The sequence below is a fragment of the Semicossyphus pulcher genome, unplaced genomic scaffold (assembly GCF_022749685.1).
Source record: "Semicossyphus pulcher isolate SPU_LCO1_2020_fin unplaced genomic scaffold, fSemPul1.0.p SCAF_9, whole genome shotgun sequence".
Lineage (NCBI taxonomy): Eukaryota > Metazoa > Chordata > Actinopteri > Labriformes > Labridae > Semicossyphus > Semicossyphus pulcher.
This window is the reverse complement of record NW_027211770.1, coordinates 6,172,422-6,193,328: the sequence shown is the minus strand read 5'-3', so window position 1 is coordinate 6,193,328 and position 20,907 is coordinate 6,172,422. Positions and strand designations below refer to the sequence as shown.

Sequence of the window (20,907 nt, the reverse complement as noted above, 5' to 3'; positions counted from 1 at the left end):
ATAGATGCACTAGAAATGAGTAGTAGCCCTGTTTCTTACACCAAAATGATTGCTTCCTTTTGTTCAGACTTTTACCATAAACTCTATACGTCACATTTTTGTAGAATAAGAGAAATCTGAACTTCTAGACTTCATGAAGAATTGTAAGGTAATTTCTGAAACCAATAGAACACCTTGTGACAGCAATATAACCACAGAGGTGTTTGCTTAACAATGATTACAAAATACTGGTTCTTATTCTTGTCAAAAGGATTAAGACATTATCCTCTATTTGTCTGTGAAGGTTCTCAGTCATCCAGGTCATGGTCATTCTAAGCTTAATCCAAAAGGCAACTGGACTTGGTTGAAGTTCTTGAAGACGTTTCACCTCTCCTCCGAAAGGCTTCTTCCAACTGACTGGTGGACAGAGCTAGAAATATAAGCCTCTGCAGGTCATTAGTTTTATGTCAAACAGACATATTGTAAATAATATAAGATTAGTTCAATATTAATAAATGTGAGCTACTGCCGCAGTCCTGAAAAATGACCTATCTTAAGTATTACAATAAATAACATATTTAGGTATTACAATAACAACAAATTAACAATAACAACAAATTAACTTATTTATGATTTAAAAAAAAGGATTCAACCTGTGGCATCATCACAAATCATCACGGCCACCAACAGAAAAAAAAAAAAAAGACAGATGAAATTAGATTCGATCCCACAATCACTGCACTTGGATCAAGCACTCATAACCATTGTCTAACCACCAGCATCTTCTTACACAGACTAGCCCGTCAGGTATTAATGAACTATGTCAGCATCCAGGGGTTGTTTTGCCTTTGTAGTCAGAGCTGCACAGCCCAAGTACCTGAGCATGCGCAGTCTTAAGTCTAAATGTTTAAAACTGCTCCCTTTATGATGTCTCTGAACCTTTTTGTTAACAACATGCAGCCCATTGAGCGCTGTTCTTATGAATCTTGTGTGAAAAATAAAATACGTTAAAATTACTTCTTTCTGTAAACTGGATTTAATCCACCACTGAAAACTTACTTTGGAAAGTGCTGTCACAATATTCATTTCCATCCTCCTTTCAAGCCGAAGGTGAACAAGTTATCAAAAATGATAATTGAATAGAAATACACTTTGAATTATTATTTTGTTTAATTGAAGCTTGGATAGCTTAATATATTGATGCCCACCATATTTATTTACATACATTGTATGAAAATAACTTGAATTCTGTAAAGATGGCATTCAAATCTGTTGCTGTCATTTTTGCGTTTTCATGAACAGCTGAGAGGTGCGGCACTTGAAATGTAGCTGCCGCAAGTCGTTTTTTTCTTCATTCGTAATGTGTGGTCCAGTGTTTTCTATGCTAAAGGAGATAATACAGGAAGCAAGGAAAATTCAAACTGCTGTCATCATGGCTGACACTTTTAACACATCTGGGTTGCTTCACTCAGTTAGAAACCGTTTGTTTTTTACTGCAGCCTTGCGATGTACCCACAGGTGTATCCTTAACAGTTAGCAGTCTTTTACAGAAGACCTGATATGATGGTGCAGAGGTGCAGCATTTCACCACAGATTATTTTTTAGTAGACTTTTTCTTCATTTACATTCTTTATTCTCCGTAGAAAAAATGTACAGAAAATATAACAATATAACGGCGCAATTTATTGAAACACATTAACGACTATATACAGAATGATTTTGTGATGCAAGGCCACAAAGTATTGTTTTAGCAAGTTGATTGTTTCTATTGTAATTAACAATAAAATCAATAAAACGTGCAGCTCTGTCATGGATTATTATCCAGATTTCAAAATGCAAGTCAATAATAAAGCTGCATTAATCATACCAAATAACACCAATTTGACCATAAACCTGAAGATTTAAAAGAAGGATTAAAAGATTGAAATTAACAGAACTCATTGGCTATGTTGAATAAAAACAACCCATGGTTTCCTCGCTTCTCTCCATGCTTCCCTGGTAGGAGAGACTAAGATGCCAGGAAAAGACTCAAGTGAGGGAAACATGAATGTGATTTAAGATACTTGGGATGTTCACTACAAACAAAAACCTGAATTCCCAAGACAACAAAAATCGGATTTTCCTTCATTGCATTCATATGCAGAATCTGAAATTACTTCCAGTTAAGCTATTTGGACTTTACTCTGATTTTGGTCCTTCTGTTTTCAGCTGTAGGCCTCCTCAGTACACAAGGTACTTAAGTTCAGAGTAGATGAGTGGCAACATGACACCACAGGCACGGTACAGGATGACTCCACTCTTGAATAAAGCTCGGGGTTTGTTGCTCCACGACTCAGACTTGAAGTTAAAGTAGATCGCATACAGTGCCACCGCAAAGAAGTGTCCAATGAGCGTCATGGGTTTGGGAGACAACCTGGTTGAAGAAAAAATGTCATTCAGTCAATAAAATGTAGTGTCTTGTTTTTGGACTATGATTTCGGTCAGTAATCAAGCTGCAAAAGAAAAGGATTACTTTACAAGCTGAAAGTCGTTAGTAGCACTAACGACTCAGAAAGCTTAGAAAGACATACTTAACAAAGTATATAACAAAGTGATTGGATTAGGTGACTGATTACACTTTGGTAATTAGTAACTCTATCAAAATACATTTTTAAAGTAACCCTCCCAACCCTGTTTGATCCTGCTCTATGTGTCAAAGTATCCTTGCGCAAGATACTGTGTAAGTATCAAAAATCATTAAGTCATCTGCAATTTCATTGGGTGTGTGATAAAAGTGCCTCCACAAACAAACATTGTTTAGAAGACGTGTTTCTTCCCATTATGTTATTGTCATTATTATGAGTACTCCAAAGTTTTTGCTTAACTGTGGATCAATATTTTGTTTCTTTTTCTTATTTGATTAAATTGTGTCACGTTACTACATTAAGACCATTACAATCTTGAATGACTGACACAGCCTTACTAAAAATTATCCTTACTTAAAGTAACAATCTCAAACTTTTTCTTTTAAATAATATCTTTTAAGCCACTATCTATCACGGAATGAGTTAACACAATGGTGATTGAGCCAACTGATGAAAGCCTTTGCATTTGCAGTATATTGTATTTTTATGGACTGGGTGTCTGTGGCGCAGAAAAAATCACAAGTTAGTGATGCGTTTTCCATCACTCAGCAGTGGTTGGTCTGTCAGACAGTGAGCAGAGCTAAGTGGCTGCACTTCCGGTTGAACAAACAATGAAAAGATCGATGACTACAGATACAACCTTAAAAATAAGTGAAAATCCAATGAAAAAGAAACAAATTTGACGCTCAGATTAAAAGGAAAACTTGCCGATTTTCAACCTCAGTCCTAATGCCATTATGGTACTACAAAAATACAATTTCGCTCTGTACCTTTGAAGGACGTCATACGCTTTCTGGAAAACCTTTGCCAGAGTAAAACGCATCATCTGGCAGAGGCCAGGGAGCTTGCTAAACTACACCTCCTCAATCCAAGACAGCCACCCCCTTTGGTCGCCTGCAGCAATCAATGTCCTTGACTGGAAATGGGGAGTATTTCACTCCAGCATCTCTTTTCCTCTTGCTTTCCTTACACTCCAGTACAATGCAGGTGAACACCATGATGATCTGTTTTTCTTTTGTTTGTTGATGTATTTGGTAGGACTCTGAGGGGGGAATTCACTAAAGGATTCCGCGGCTTTTGTGCCCGCTAAACCTGTGCAAAAAGACTGCCTCATACTCCAAGCACAGGCAGAGGGTTGAACCCCAAAGTGCGCTGCAGAGCAAACAGCATCTGTGTGCTCCGGAGCCGTTTGCACCTATTTCAATGTGGCATGTTATTTTACAAATTTCTCCCTTTTTCTATGCCTTGTGGCAAAAAGCACCTAGTTCAAAAACGGCAGCACTAACAGCAGGTGTTGGGAGCTGCGGTGCAGTATTATAAGGACTGTCAGGCTCAGAGTTTCCAGTGATCATGATGACAATTCCACCTTTTGTGTGATCAAAACATTTATTTGTTTGTAAAAACAATCTGTTAATAATGTTTTGTCATTATTATTATAATTGGGAGACCAATCAGTCCGGGGCTGTGCGAGGCTCAAGCTCGGCACACTTTGTCCACATGTCCAGAGCCTTTATGCAGGAATGTGATTATTATATGGACGAGCTGCTGTTGCGCACTCGTTAAAAAACATAAAGCTGCATTACAGAGAGTAATACTATTAATCGAGTAGTCGAATAGTCGAATCTGGACTTTACAGTATGTGGTGTGCGCACAGCTGAGAGTGGAGCTTCACACAGCTGCTCTCCACAATCAGACACAAAACAAGAGCAAACGGATCTGCGAAACTTTATGGGCATGTTTGCGCTTGAATATCATAGGTGCAATTTGCTTTGTAAATCGGAGTGTATTTCCCCCTATGTTTACCAACAGTCAGACTTCTCGCGCACACCTAAGACTTTCCTATGTAACCACACCCTCGCTGGGCCGTTCCTTTCAGAGAGAGGGAGATGAGAGATGCACGCTGGGTGTTGTAGGAATGTAGAATGGGTGAAACCACAAGCTGTTTGTACAACTTCCTCCACAGCTAATGCCAATTTAAAATATTATTGCTTCTATTGATTGCAGAGAACACCAGCTTTGACGGACAGTGGCTTTTTCCAGGGGTGAATTTCTCCTTAAAGTCAAACAGTCTACAAACAAAAGCAAGGAAAATTAAGACTTACAACCATGACAAAGGGAGCTAGCCGTAGGCGTCTGGTTAAATTGGGAAAAGTGCTCTCATCATTCAAGTTTGTTGCCAGTTGGAGCACAAACATTGAAATCTTTAAGATTGTATCTTTAAGTACATATGATTTGTAGAACCTAATTTAGTTAATTTTTGTCAGCATTTGGTAACCAGATGATATTTTAAGGGACAAGTATGCAATAGCCAGTCAATGTTAAGGTTTCCTGTAAAAGAACACGCACACAAAAAAACACTTTCATATTAAATTCACACACTTTATCTAGCATCTGACCATAGCGATTAAAAAGTAACTGTTTTGTCTTGGTGGCCTATAGCAGAGGGGAAAGCTCATACAGTCTACATATGTTTTGTGGACTTGGAGAAGGCCTACGATTGTTTTCCCTTGGGGGTCCTGTGGGGTTTAATGCAGGAATATGGGGTTTGGGGCCGCTGCTACGAGGCCATGAGGTCCCTGTATAAATAAAAGGATCGTGCTGCCGCAGGAACTATGAAAAGAGATCACATCTCTCCTGTATTAGCCTCTCTGCACTGGCTTCCTATAAAATCTAGAATAGAATTTAAAATACTTCTTCTCGCCTACAAAGCTCTTAATGGTCAGGCACCATCATATCTTAAAGAGCTCATAGTGCCATATTACCCCTCTAGAACATTGCGCTCCCAGGATGCAGGCCTGCTTGTGGTACCTAAAGTCTCTAAGAGTAGTGTGGGAGGTAGAGCCTTCAATTATCGAAGACCCTGGTGGCATACACCCTCTCTACTTTTAAGAGTAGGCTTAAAACTTTACTTAGTGATAAAGCATATGGTTAAGGCTGGCTCGGGCTTGGACCAGCCCATAGATTTACTGCTATAACTACAATTTTTTTGTATCTTTCTGTCACATGAACGTTACTAACCATATTTCTTCCCGGGAGTTTTTGAGCTCCCTTGTCTCGTAGGTTCCTGGGGACCGTTGCTGCAAACCACCTGCTGCGAACCTGCTCGACTCCAACTGCTACAACTATTAATATCAGTCTTACTTTTATTTAGTCACTATTTAAATTGTTAATGTTAATCTGAAAGCTGCTTGACTTCAATTGCTATAATGATTTTTACCAGACTTCCCCATTATAACTTCTGTTGCTTAATGGCTAGAATAGATTTGTTGACTTCAACTGTTACAATTACTATTATCTATATTATTTTCTTTTATCATTTCTATGATAATATTACACATTTTTACCATTATTATCGATATTGTAACCATAAGTCTGTATTATCTGTTGTTGTTGTTGTAGTTGATCTAACAAGGACAACATAAGTCTGGTTCTGCTCGACGTTTCTATCAATCAATCAAATTGTATTTGTATAGAGCCAAATCATAACCAAAGTTATCTCAAGACACTTTACTAAAGAGAAATAGACCATACTCTTTGCCATATGACCCAACATGAATCACCATGAGTAGCACTTAGCAACATTTGGCACAGTGGCAGAAAAACTTCCTTTTAACAGGCAGAAACCTCGAGCAGAACCAGACTCATGTTGAACAGCCATCTGCCTCCACTGGATGGGCCGATTCAGCGGATTCAGAAAAAAGCCAAGTGAGCACATTTCTCTCTATACTATGATCTTCTGGAGGACATTATTTCATGCTTACACTGAGAGTAGTCCAATAGGCCCAGCAATGCACTCTCCTCCCAGCTTGAAGTACTGGAAGCAGGCTTTTCTCAGCTCATGAAGAGAATCTGTTTAACACAGAACAGGCACGTGGATGTAAGAATCAAAATCGTCATTGATAATTGCAGATATTGACTGTTTTGACAGTTTCAATGCAAAACAATAATTATGTCTGATCCAGTGTGATTGTTCTCCATGTGTCAGCCCTTAAATGGCAGAGGTAGGCAGTGACTCACTGTCGGTGGCTGCAAACAGCTCATACAGAGCCTGTGCTAAAACATTCACCACAAAAGAATGTGTTGACTTGCGTTCCCAGTAGAATTTTTTCTTTGCCTATTGAGAAGCAGAAAAAAATAGCTGAGTTTATTATTTCACACTGGTCTAGGATATAGTAGGGCAGGGCAAATATGATGCAGTGCATATAAAATTATGCAGTGCGTATACAATCTGAGTTACCAGTGGATAACCCGGAAAACACAACTAACTTGTGTTTTCCATTTTGCAAAATAATACATGTATTAATAGAGTTCATCTGTTACAAAGTTTGTAATAACAATTGTATTATAAATGCTGTCGCTCCTGATAAGAATGATGTCTATGGGGAAACAGTAAACTGTTGGCATGAAACCTGGTAGGACCTGTGTTTACCTGCAGCATCTCCCCGTCATTATACAGATCCGGGATGTTGTTTAGCAGACTCCTCCAGATGCGAATGTCACTGAGAGCAACACTCATCCCTCCTCCCGTGAGAGGATGCCTCATGTTGTAAGCATCACCCAGAAGAAGCACGCCTGCAAACAACAGTCATTGTTTCAGATGTTTTGATGGTTTAAATCTCATGGGAAAGTTGAAGCTTGTGACCACTCATTACCCCAACAAAGTGCACCACTGTCAATATTTTTTCCAGTTTCTGTATGAACTTACATGCGATTTACAGACTTACAGCTCTGATTATTGTACAAAACATATGAAGCTACTGTCAGCAATTTAGCTTCACTCAAAGACTGGGAACAGGGAGAACCAGCTAGCCTGGCAGTGACAGGTTACAATAACCAAGGTTCACATTTGAAGTGGGATTGTACGGGGTGCTTATCAATAGGCAGTGTTCTATGGACAGTAGATGGCGGTCAGTACAGCCTGAGTTAGGAGAAACCTGCCAGAGTACCGACATGGAAGCTAAGGTATTTATCGATGAGCACAGCAGTGTGAGACACGTTCTTGAGCCTCTTAAAAAAATCCTTCATATAAAAAGAAAATCATCAGTTTAAGTGTAAGCCATATTTGATTATATTTTTTAACACATGCATCACCTTGATGTCAGACAGCCTTTTCCTTTGGGATTACATTTTTAACCCTACAGAGGTTCTGTATTCCGCATTTTCTCTGCTTAGTATCAATAAGTACTTAGATCAACCTCCAAAAAATCCAGACATCACTTTAATCAAACCAAAAATGTAGGTGTAATGAAGACCTACATTTTTGTTAAAGAGGGTTTATGTGCTTGCCTATTTGTTGTCCATGTGCTTCCTGGATTTTCTGTTGATTTTTCTGGCAACTTCACAGCGTTGACAAGCTTTACATGTACAAGTTCTGGTAACCTGTATTGGTTTCATTGGACAGAGCTGAGCTGCCTGTTTTGGCTGTTTCTTATCTTTGCACTTTGCTGAGGTAACTGGCAGAACTTCGTAGTTCACTTTGCTCTCCCAGCACCTCCAACCCTTTAACAATGGTATTTGTAGGATTATACACAAATACGTTTGTGCTTTTATGCTTAGCTAAGCTAAATGGCTGCTGGCTATACCTTCATACTTTCTACATACATTAGAATGACATTGATCTTCGAGCTGTTTGTCAGAAAATGTTCCCAGAATGACAATTATTTTTAAAAAATTGTTTGAAACATGTAAAAAAAAATGTGTTTTTGAATTTATCCACAAAACAAGTATTAACATATAAACATTTTAATCAGTTGAATAAATTCCCCACGGTCCTTTCTGAAAATACAGCTATCAACAACACTTCATTACCTCGCTTGCTGACAGGGGAAGGAGGGAGGAAGCTGGCGGGCATGGACCTGAGTCGATCGTTCTGCAGTGCCGACATGAACGGTTCCTTTAAATGCTCTGAAGGAGAAAGAGAAACAAAGAGCACAGGCAACCCATCACTCAGCTGACTCAGTGGAGGCAACCCATAGGTGCAAACCTGGCTTCTTCTTTTTGTGTCTGAATGGACATTTGTCAGAGGGTCTGACTCAGCTGTTTCAGCTGAACTTCTGTCAAGGTTACAAGAGCTGGTGGCTTTGATATTTTATGTGAATAGCAGAGCGTACCACGAATGTCAAATCTTTAAACTGTGGCTTCCTTGGCGGCAAACAAAACTGACAGCAGTATGAATTTATTCCTACCTAGCAGCAAATTTGGCATCACTGTCTCTTGTAAAAAAATATGAAAAACTTTAACTAAACCAACTAAAATGTTTTTTTTTCCTCAGACCAAAGGTGAACTTCAGAGACACTATCTAAATAATGTTCTCATTTGTCTTTTACCGGGTAACTGTGGGTATATCTTCTCAGCCATGTACTCTGAGAGGTTGCGAGGCATCTCCCCCCTGATGTCCACAAGGACTCTGGTGTGTGAGGAGGAGATCTGGTAGACGAGCACCGGGCTTGGGTTGGCCAGCACTAGCTCAGCGTGGTTGGCTCTAAACTGGGGACAGTCCTGGAAGAAACCAATATGATTTAGAAAAAAAGAAAATCATAACAATAATCTTGTTTCCATTCAAATATATTGACAGAACCATGTGGCATTTGAAATAGAATAAATCATTCAAATACTCATAAGAATCCAAAGTCAGAGATATCTTTGTGCTGCAACCACTGCAACTAATGGTACATTTGATTACCGATTACTCTTCTAGCTATTTTCTTAATTAATTGATTACTCATTTTGTATGACATGACTAAAATAATTAAAATGCAAGTTGTAATTTTTCAGAGCCCAAGGGGGCATCCACCTACAAGATTTTTTCCTGTCATGTATAACAGTAAGAATTTGAGAAGCTGAATCCTGTTTAGTATTTGCTTGAAAAAAATAAAAAAAATAGATAGTATAATGTTTAAACATGAACATGAACTTGTTTTCTTTGCATTATTCGAGGTCTGGAAAATGTCTTTTTTGCATAATATTTTCTCCTTAATTTTCTATCAATCGACTCTTAAATTGATGTATTAATAGCTTCACTTTAAAGTCATTTAAATGTATTTAGTTCAGTCATAAGTGCAACAACACTTGGTGTAGGCTACTTACCTTCATAAGGCATCCAACAAAGTGAGAGGAGGTGTGAGCTTTCCCAGAGACAAGACTCTTTCTGAATTTGGAGAAACAGCCATCAGCCACCACAGTCAGGGCTGCATAGATTTCCTGCAGAACACAAGTTCACACAGTCATCACACATACTGTGCAGTAGATACATTATTTCTCTCCAGAGAGAACAAGGAAGTAGAATATAATGTATAATGTTCTATGTGTAAAGCAGATTTGGTGTGGCGTTAAATCCCTGTCAAATCCTGTAAGCGCGAATGAACCTCACGCACACACATTATTTTCGCAGGCCCGTTCACATGTGGGAATTTTCCGGGGATCATTAAAGGGTAACTTGTCTAAATTTAAACTTATATGGGGGGGCAATTTACTTTATGACGTTTATTTGGTGACACCCGGCTTCCCTCCGAAATCTCTATTTCATAAGCAGTTCGTGTCATTGTAGCACACCCAGAAATGAGTGACCACTTTTGTATTGTTTTTGACTTGATTTCAAGCAAATTAGAAACATATATATTAGCCCAGAGCCATTAAAAATAATTATGGAATTTAGTTTTTTATAAAATGGACTGTAGGGCAGAGCAGCACTAAAGGGGGAACTGATGGCATCAGAGCAGGAGGGAGGAAATGGAGTCAGAGCAGACGTCGGAGTGCGAATTTGGAAATGGAGACACCCGGGAATATGAAGATAAAAGAAAAGAAAAGGAGAAAAAGATAAAGTGTTGGCAGTAAAACAATGAGAGGTGAAAATGTCGTTGGAATGGTCGGAGAGGAGTTACATGTGGTAGAGAAGTCTGTAAGAGAGATTCTTGGAGCAGTAAGATCTGTCAGGATAACGAGAAGTGGGGTTGTTATTATTGAATGTATTTCGAAGCGACAGAGGGATAAAGCCCTGAAAATAAGTACCTTTGGTAAAGACTACTGCAGTATAAATTGCTTCCCACTAGGAAAAGAGGTGAGGAAGAAAGGAGTTGTAAATGTGCCACTGGCTGGCGAAGCTGAATCATTTTTGGATATTAAAGAAGTATGTGAAGCAAGCAGAATGACCAGATTCCGAGAAGGGGAGAAGGAAGACACTACAATGGTGTGTTTGACATTTGAGGGAGAAATGCCCGAGATGGTGTATATGGACTATGTGTGCTACAAGGTGAGACCATATGAGAAAGCTTCTCCCAGGTATTACTACTGCCGGAATACGGCCATGGCCAGGGAGGAGAAAATAAATAAGATCGGAGCTGAGAGGGGAATGTCATATGCTGAAGTTGTCAAAAGAGTGGAAAGACACAAGGAAATGTAACAGTAAGGAAGAGGAGCAAGCAAAGACTGGAACCAACCAAACTATCTGCATGGACAAAAAAGGTTTTCTGGCTTTTATTTCCATGGTTATTAACTGTGCTGCTGATATACAAGGGATTAAAATAGTGCTGGATGCTGCCAGAAGGTTCTTAGGAGGAGTTAGATTAAACATTGAGAGAAGGACTAGGGCAATCCAACACAAGTGTGTCAGGGTTATAAAAGGGGATAGGTAAGGAAAGGGGATCACTTTGGGTTTGAAATTGTATACATTTTTGAATTGTGAATATGAAACAATCCAGTAGGTGGCGGTAATGCAACAAATATGGATGCCAACCGCCATAAAATCCAACAGAAGAAGTAGAAGAAAAAGAAAAAGGAGAAGAAGAATCGGAGCAGGAGCACTGGGGTTGTTTTAGAGGGACACTTCCGCCCACATTTCAGAAGCAACCTGGATGGCAGAACGGGTGACCTGTGTCGTCATTGCTGCTGAACTTACCCTTTAATTTGCAGATCAGTTGGCTACTTGGTAAAACATTGCTGATACTTGAAGTGACCCTTGAAGTGCTACGTTTTATTTACGTTAATTTTGTGGAGTTGTTATTTTGAGTATACTTGCCGATATAAAGAAGTAAAATCGCGGCATTCTCCGGCTGCAGGTACAGGCTTTTCAGGCTGCCTGCCTGTCGCCTCACATTTTGGGTTTTGTGTACCTGAATGTTGTCTTGCAGGCATGTCTCCAAGTTTATCTGACAGTAATTGCTCAGACTCCTACACGGTTTATATGCTCAGGGAAGCTGTTAAATATTACAGTGCCTAGGAAATAAGCACATGTTATTACTGCTTCATGTAAAATATTTTGTAAACTGATTAAGTTTAGAGATTTATATTTGATATTGAAAGTACGTTTCAGAGATGTGTGTTCACTGTGCATAATTTTAATATTCAGAACGAGGGCTTTGGTCTACAGTAATTTCAGACAGTTGAATATAGTTTGTTTTGAGTGCAGCTGAGTATTGCTGTAAGTTGTACTATGAAAATGTAGTAGTCATAAATCACCTGTGAATAGGTAACTGTACATTTTCGGCGCCTGTCACGCCGGCAGTGTGAGGACACTCATCTGTTTTCATGCATTTGAAATGAAAATGAACACGTCCCGCAGCCGTCACGCACACGCCATGCTTCTAGTGTTGCCCACAAAAGCACACATTAACCTGATGTGGACAGCCATGTACTAGGTTTTGACCTAGTCTTGTTAATAACACTTCACCACTTGCAAAACCAAAGAAAAAGGACAAATGTATGGGACATAGTACCTCACGAACAGGAGTGCAACTTATACTGTATCTTATCAGATATAGCACAGTCTTTTACACTTGCACTCACGAGCCGAGAAATGTTTTATGCGAGTACGGCGAAAGTGCTTGCGAAAAAAATAGGTGTGCGTGAGTGTTTGATTTCTACATCCTTGCACGAGTGTCTCATTTGCGCTTGCGGGATTTCCCAGAGATTTAACACCATAGGATTTTCCTCCTCTCACCTTGGTGTCTCCAGTTTCTTTATCCTTGTACTGGAGTCCTGATACACAACCATCCTCTTCCAGCAAACTGGTTACTGTGCCTTCTACCATCGTGACACTGGGGGGGTGCAGTTACACAGTTAGAGATATCTACTCAACACTTGTTTTCTTATTATTAAAGGTAAACATAAGCATAGCTCCAGCTGAGTGTAATGAAATAAGCCAACTTAGCCAGGCATTTCTTTATGACTCTGCTCACTTTGGCTCCGCCAGTGCCGCTCTCCGGAGGCCCATGATGAAGCGGCCATGATGGAAAGCACGTCCACACTGAATGTTGTCCTCCTCCTGAGGATAAGGAATTTCCACCTCTGTGCTGCTTTCTATGTCATGGATCACATAGCCGTTGACCAGATGGGCATCGAGACCTTCCACTGAACCTAAGGGCAAACACACGCATGTTCCAGTTTCACATATCACATTAATTATTACTCAGCCTGCTACTGTTAACACACAGTAAGTGAGACGTAATTAAACAAAATTAAGGACAGGTTAAAAGCCCTTATATCCTATGTGATAAACAGAAAAATAGTAACGTAAAAGTAAATGTAAAACTCCTGTGAGAAGATGTTTACTGGCTATGAAACAGACTGAAAATAATACTGATGAATCTACATGACCTCCAAGCAAATGAAACCATCTGGAATAAGGTTAGTAATTTTTTGGTTTTTTTGCGATGCCTGTCACCGCTGACACTACAACAGTGGATTTTACAGAGTCAAAGCCCATCACTGCTGACACTGAGTGATTATCCGTATCAGGAAGCGATATACAGCCTGCAGACTCAAAGTGCCTTTTTCTTGCATTTTACACAAACATTAATGAACCTACAGCCAAGAAATGATGCCAAGCACCTGGCTCTGGTTATAAGAGCAGAGTGCACTTAAATATATGTACTTTTTGCACCTTTTCCTGTAATCACAGGCAGACTGCTTATGGTTGAAATATTTGCACATTTTAACCAGATTGATCACATTTGAAATATTCTTATTTTCTCGATGGTGTTGTGAATGAAAAAGACTAAATATTTAAGATTTTCTTTAGAAAAATATTTTTATATAGTTTTAAATCATTTTCTGTCTTTTTGATGCCTGTGATACAACTTTTTTTGGAAATGACTCAGTGAAAAACTGCTGATAGAGAGGGAGACAAAAACTAATTAAAGATGCTGATTTATTTTATCTATATTTTGGTCTAATTATTTTGATACCCTTGGTTTGTTCTGAGTTCTATAAGATGTCTTTGGAGCAGTAGAGTTCATATTTCTGTATGACTAATTTGTCATAATGCCTCTGATAAACACGTGGTTTATTTATATCTGTTGTCCAAATAATGTTGACCCCGTTCAGCCCTCATCTTAGACCCATTTTTTGATTTTGGCCCCCTCTCTGACTGAGTTTGAGACCCCTGATCTGAGGTGATGTGTTTGTCCCAGTTGGGATCCTGACTCTGCTGTGCCATTGACAGCACTGACAGCAATGTTAATGAAGTAGCCTTGAGTATACACTGGATGACTGTATAACTTCCCTGGCTCCTCTCCTACTTCAACCTCTCTACCAAATACGGTCTCTTATTAAAACTGATTTCATACTGCCTTACTGGTTCTTGGTGGTTATCTTTAAAGTTTGCTGTTAAGGCATCCCGTATCTTTGTAAATTTGACATTGTAAATGTGTTTCATTAAAGTAAAGCAAAAACTGTTAATGCAAGTGATTAAATGATTGTATTAAAGTATGCCTGTGCCAATTATAAAGCAAGTTAATGCCAGTATAATGGTTAAGTATAAAAAGGATACCAGAACAAATTGAAAAGCTTGTTAATGCCAGTACAAACAATTTAAAGCAACTGTGTGGAACTTTTGTTTGTCTGTTTGTTGGTCCTAGTGGACAAAGCAGATGAAAAATGTCACCCTGCTTTCTTTAAGAAGTCAAACGTATCACACAAGTGAATCTTTGCCACGAAAAAATAAATCAATGGCTGTTTCGGCAGCGTAAGTTGCTGTTACAGACATTGAAAATTTGTTTTCATGTCCCTTTCCCGAACCAATCTAAGGATGGTTCCCTCAGTTAAATGTGTCCACTTCGACCACTGTATATTATTATAGTATAGTTTTGAGAGCATTAAATCAGTAAGCACTTCCAACATGGCAGTAGCTGATTTTTTTCGTTGTTGTTACATGAAAGAAGTCTGACAAACTAGCAACCACTTGCTGGTCCTCAGGTCTTAATGCTGCTTGTGTAACAGAGTTAAAAATCTTAATACCAATTTGTAGCTCTTAATTGAATCTATCATGTAATTATCCTTTGAAGTATTTGTATCTCATTAGGTATTCTTTATTGTTTTATGCAGGTATGTGATATGTTGTTTAAGTCATTCTACACCATGCACTGTTTACATTCGTCCAGCAGATATCACTGTTCTGCCTTTTATACTGCTTTTTTAGGGTTTACCGAAGATTTATTTTATTAATTTAAGTTAAATGTGTTTCTGCTATGGGCTTTTTATAAAAAGTAATTTTGATGTACTGTATATGTATGTATACAAAAACACTATTAAATTACACACTGCCATTCATTGCTGAGAGAAGCAGAGGAGAGAAAAGAAAAGAGCGACCAGAAGTCGATTCATGGTTTTATTATCTTATGCAGGATAAAGTAAATGCTATAAATAATGATTTGAGTCATCTCCTACTGTGCCCCTACACTGAAGCTGACCACTTACTGATGCTCAGCGCTGCAAGTCCCAAATTAAGGACACCATGCCATAATTTAGATCCTGGTCCCTGTGTTAATGTGAAATCTGCAATTTTCTTGTACTTTCTGTGTCAGTTTTCTTATTGTTTTTTCTCTCTCACTGCATTGTTCAGTTATTGAATAATAATAACATTGAATAAACAAATGATAGAGGAAAATGTATATTTTTCATGAAGAGCTTGAGAGAAAAAAAGACACAAGCACATCCTGATTTTCCTTAGAGAAACTATACTGGTCACAAAGTATGACAATAATGATAGAAACAGGTAGGCTAGAAAACTTTAACACTTGGTTAATCTTTGTTTCAGAAGTATTTCTCAAAAACATTTCATATTTGGTATTAAATGAGCAGCACTCTGACTTAAAGTTCAGGGGAAAAAAGGTGTGGGCTGTGTATTATTTGCAATAGCACTTAAAACTCATCTGATCTGCTTCATAGGGACTGTGTGGGTCAGATTTAATTGAAAGCACTGGAAACATGAGCCAAAAAGCAAACTGTCAGCAGATTCTAATCAAAATATCAAAGTTTGTTCCATGGCATGGCATCAATTTTCAAATTATTCCAACTGCGCTCTGCTCACTTTAAACCAGTATGGGAGTACAAGCATGGCACAAAAATACACAAACGTTTCATGTGAAATACACATCACTGTTTCTTACATGTCACAAAACAGTGCTGCACTTTTTTCATCTCTCCTTTACCTCTTTCACACATGCAGTGCAATCATGAACATTTCCAGACATTGGTGGGCTGCATGTGTGAACATAACCAGCCAAACTTTTCAACCCACCTTATGCATCATAAAATGTCTGTAAGAAGTCGGGGTGAGTGGATGTGTTAACGCAGTAAGTACTAGTCACGAAAATTCACCGGGAGCGAGTCAGCAAGTCGATGATGTTTATACACTGCTCAAAAAAATTAAGGGAACACTTAATCGTCACAGTATAACACCAAGTCAGCTACACTTCAGGGATACCAATCTGTCCATTTAGGAAGAACAAGTGATTGTGAATCAATTTCACCTGCTATGGTGCAAATTAAAGAGACACCAGGTGCAATGGAGAGGCAAAAGCAAGACAAGCCCCAAAAAGGGAATGGTTTTGCATGTGGTGGCCACAGACAGTTGCTCTCTCCTGATACTTCCTGACTGATTCTTCTTTAGTTTTGTGTTCTGCTAGTGTCCTTGTCACTACTGGTCGCATGAGGCGGTACCTGCAGCCCAATCAGGTTGCACAGGTAGTCCAGCTCCTCCAGGATGGCACATCCATACATGCGGTCACAAGAAGGTTTGCCGTGTCTCCCAGCACAGTCTCAAGAGCATGGAGGAGGTACCAGGAGACCGGTTGTTACACGAGGAGAGCTGGACAGGGCCGGAGAAGGGCATCAACCCAGCAGCAGGAGCGATATTTGCTACTTTGTGCGAGGAGGAACAGGAGGATCACTGCCAGAGTCCGACGAAATGACCTCCAGCAGGCTACTGGCTTACATGTTTCTGACCAAACTGTCAGAAACAGACTCCATGAGGGTGGCATGAAGGCCCGACGTCCTCTAATGGGACCTGTGCTCACAGCCCAGCACCGTGCAGCTCCATTAGCATTTGCCAGAGAACACCAGAATTGGCAGGTCCATTGGCGCCCCGTTCTCTCCACAGATGATTTGGCGGTGGGTCAGTGATGGTCTGAGGAGGCATTTCCTTGGAGGGCTGCACAGACCTCCATGTCATAGCCAATGGTAACCTGACTGCTGTTAGGTACCGGGATGGCATCCTCCAAGCAATTGTTAGACCTCATGGTGGTGCAGTGGGCCCTGGGTTCCTCCTGGTGCAGGACAATGCCCGGCCTCATGTGGCCAGAGTGTGTAGGCAGTTCCTGGATGACGAAGGCATTGATGACATTGACTGGCCCTCTCGTTCCCCTGTCCTAAATCCAACTGAGCACCTATGGGACATTTTGTATCGGTGCATCAGACGCCGCCACAGACTGTCCAAGAGTTCACTGATGCCCTGATCCAGGTCTGAGAGGAGATCCCCCAGGACACCATCCGCCGACTCATCAGGAGCATGCCCAGAGGTTGTCGGGAGTGCATATGGGCACGTGGGGGCCATACACACTACTGAGTCACATCATGAGTTGCCATGATGACATTCATGAAGTTAGATCAGCCTGTGATATCAATTTTTTACTCTGATTTTGGGTTTGATTTTGAATCCAAACCTCAGTGAGCTGATGATTTTGGTTTCCACTGACCGTTGTTAAGTCATTTTGTTTTCAACAAATTTTACAATGTACATCAGCAAAGATTTTCAACTTGAATTATACGTTCATCAAGATCTGATGTTTGATTTCAGTGTTCCCTTGATTTTTTTGAGCAGTGTATTATTGCGAAACCAGAAGAGCATCAAATACAAAAAATGGGTAGAAACATCTGAGGTTGAAGAAGAAGAATAGTTTAAAATGGCAGTAGTAAAGATGTCTAAAAATTGGAGAGATTAAGAGATTCGGCTGAGGTCCAACGGCAAAATTAGGGTTAAGATGAGAGAAGATAGGCCTAATCCTTTCTTGATCTCAGCACCCAGAAGTAGAATTGTTTGTTTACTTTTTACGAAATTCTCATTACATTAATTGGCGCATCCTTACGTCCTCTCTCCTCGGCTGACCCAGAAATCCTTCCCCCTCTGCCACGATGGAGAATCTTCCAATTTCTTAATATTGCATTTTCTTTAGTTTGTTGTCTCTTCTCCAAACCTCTGACACAAACAGCCGATCCGACACTGTGCGCTACAGGCGTAGTAACACATATGTGTTGCGGTCCACACAAAGTAGTGCCAAAGAGGTTTTCTTACTGAAAAGTGAAATGCAGTTAAATATTCAAATATAGCGTTCAATCGATACCACTATCTGCAGCGGCATATAGTCTAGCGTCTGTGCCGGCACTCCAGCCGAACAGTTTAATGCACCGTGTTGTCAAAATATATTATTACACATATCAACTACATAACTAGATACAGGATAATGTAATTACAAAGTGCTGTGGCATCACACCGTCTGTCTATCTGTCTATCTATCTATCAAGTTATAGGCTACTTCAGGGTTCAAAATGTAAAGAAGCGTTTCTGTAAACATTACTGACGGTCGGTTTGACAGGTAATAGTCTACAGCTGAGCAACACGTCATCAGTAAAAGTAACCTAATAGTATGGACCCAAGGATTTATCATTTGTCAAATTCGAAACACACACGCAAACCGAGAGAGAGCAAGAGAGAGAGAGCATGATGTAAAAACAGCTCCAAATGTGAGTAAACGACAGCTGGGGGGCAGAGGCGCTTGTCGACCGGCGCGGAGAAATGCGCGTCTGTGTGAACGGAAGTGCTCCGGCTCGCGCGCGATTTTCGTTGCGCGGCGCTGCAGAGCAAACGGTGTCTCTGTGCTCAGGTGCCAGTTACGAGTTTTTAAATGAGTCATTATGGAGACATTCTGGGCAAATTTGCCGCCTTTCTATGCAAATAAGCCTTGTAGCAAAAGGCACCTAATTCACAAACGCCAGCGCGAACAGCACCGCGCAGTTAGAGTGGTACATACGTGGTATTACAGGCCTACCGTCTGCAGAGAGTCGGTGGCACCTGTGGAGTCTGGACTTTACAATGAACTGTTAAAAGAGATGCCCCCTCCTCTCCCTGCTCATCATCGATCTGTGCATGGAGTTTAGATCCGTCAGTGTGCGCTCAACCATGCTGACACACTGCAGACAGCTTCTCTCCACAATCAGACCCCGCCCCCATGTATTTTCAGGTTTCTGACAGCAACATTTTTCTATCTATCACCGACCTTCAAGTCCCAGCTGTTTGAGTGCTCTGTATCCTCCAGGCTGCAGCAGCTCCCCGACTATCCTGTCAGGCTCTTTCAGGTCCCTCTCCACCACTGTCACCCTCCTCCCGTCCCGGGCAAGGACGGCTGCCAGAGCAGAGCCAAGCACCCCTGCCCCAACTATCACCACATCAGGCTCCAGGGCCACTGCGGGGCAACTGTCTGAGGTACTTGGTGAGGCAGAAGACTCTATTTCTACCCTTTTCTTTGTTCTCTGTCTCTGGAAACAAGGAAGTGGGGATTCTTATTATACACAGAGAAAGATAGAACTAGACTGCAGTGATGCAACTTTCAAAACATTTAATAACAGTTTTTATTGTACAACAATCTGAAGATTATTTACACAATTAATTGAAAATGTTGTTTTTTTTTAGAAATACTGTGAAAAATACTTTGCACACTTTCCCAGTGCCCAATGAGACAATCCAAAAAAAGTTCACTAAGTGTCATGATTTGCTGGAATAACCCAATGTTTTACATTTTGAGCTGTGTTTCTCTAGTTTTAGTTACAAGCCTATGATATACTACTACATTAACACTTAAAGCACTTTTCTTATTATTATTTTGTAAAGAAGTCATGAATTATTCCTTCCTCAATTCCTTCCCTAAGTGTTAAAACTACGTGTAGTATCATTTCTTTTTAACGTGTCTTACATAATAAGAATAATTAATTATAACGTAGATTGTGATAATTAAACCAGTGCATTACAAAAAGCTGACATGGATCCATAATACGAATTGTATTACCTTTTTACGGATGTTCTCTGCTCTCTCGTTCCACTGTGATGAAGTTTGGGGGATGAACTTGTTGATAACAGGTAAAAAAGACAAGAGACTCAGAGGCAAATGCAATACCTTAGAGACTGTGAGCTTCTGGCCATAAAAATACCTGATATATTGACGAAGCAGCCCGATTGTGAAAACTAAGACAATTGCCACCACGAGCTCTTTGGGAGCAAAAGTCAAAAACGCGTTGGATTTTTTATAAAGATATGTGAAGCTCGCTATTCCCAGGAAAGTCCACATATTTTTGGATAACAAGGAAAAATAACTGATAATTTGATATCAAAAGCACTCCTGAATAACAGCTTTATTAGACTGACAGAAAATCACCGTTTAATAGCCTAAAAAAATATTCTTAATGTGATATCGTTTCTTAGGCGATCCGAAAACGAGTCTATCCCACTAAATGTTCCTTTTTATCTCTTGAACACTGGTTCACAGACAGTTGACAGAAGAGGCTGCTAAATATATGATAATAAGAAACACGGACTACTTTGGATTCGGTGGTTTCAAATCCCGCCTCCTCAACAGCTCAAGCTTCCAATCAGGAGCGACATGATGATGAGCACACGCTCACGCTATCCGCCGACTGGACAGCTGTTCGGCACTAGGCGTCTTCTCGGCTTCTGATTGGACCGTTGGCTGGCAGGACGGTAGTATGATGTGATGTCAGTGAAAAGCGCGTGTTCAGTCTGGTTTACACGGTAGGCATGAATGAAAGGAGGTACTGCTGTAAAAATTGTCGCCATTTGACAGGATACATCACTCTGTAAGTGCGTATAGGTTTAGCTTCCATAGCCGGTGGGGACACGACGTGTGTGCGTCCGAAGTTAAGAAATACCATTCTAAAGTATACTAAATGCACACTAAAGTGTACCAGCCAATAGACTTATAGTTAGTATACCTAAATTGTCGTAAAATGGATTCTCAGTACT

The 20,907-nt window shown here is 40.0% G+C and overlaps 1 protein-coding gene across 1 annotated transcript; it reads right to left on the bottom strand.

Moving 5' to 3' along the window:
* Positions 1-1,640: 1,640 nt before the first annotated feature.
* Positions 1,641-20,357, bottom strand: sqlea (squalene epoxidase a). The gene is made up of 11 exons (XM_069656809.1): positions 19,937-20,357; positions 19,151-19,409; positions 12,776-12,953; positions 12,538-12,634; positions 9,690-9,803; positions 8,930-9,101; positions 8,412-8,507; positions 7,033-7,175; positions 6,621-6,717; positions 6,365-6,452; positions 1,641-2,392 (listed from the first exon to the last, which is right to left on the bottom strand). Exons 1-11 carry the CDS (start codon positions 20,213-20,215, stop codon positions 2,200-2,202), a joined length of 1,716 nt encoding a protein of 571 aa, XP_069512910.1. The 5' UTR covers positions 20,216-20,357; the 3' UTR covers positions 1,641-2,199.
* Between the last annotated feature and the right edge of the window lie 550 nt (positions 20,358-20,907).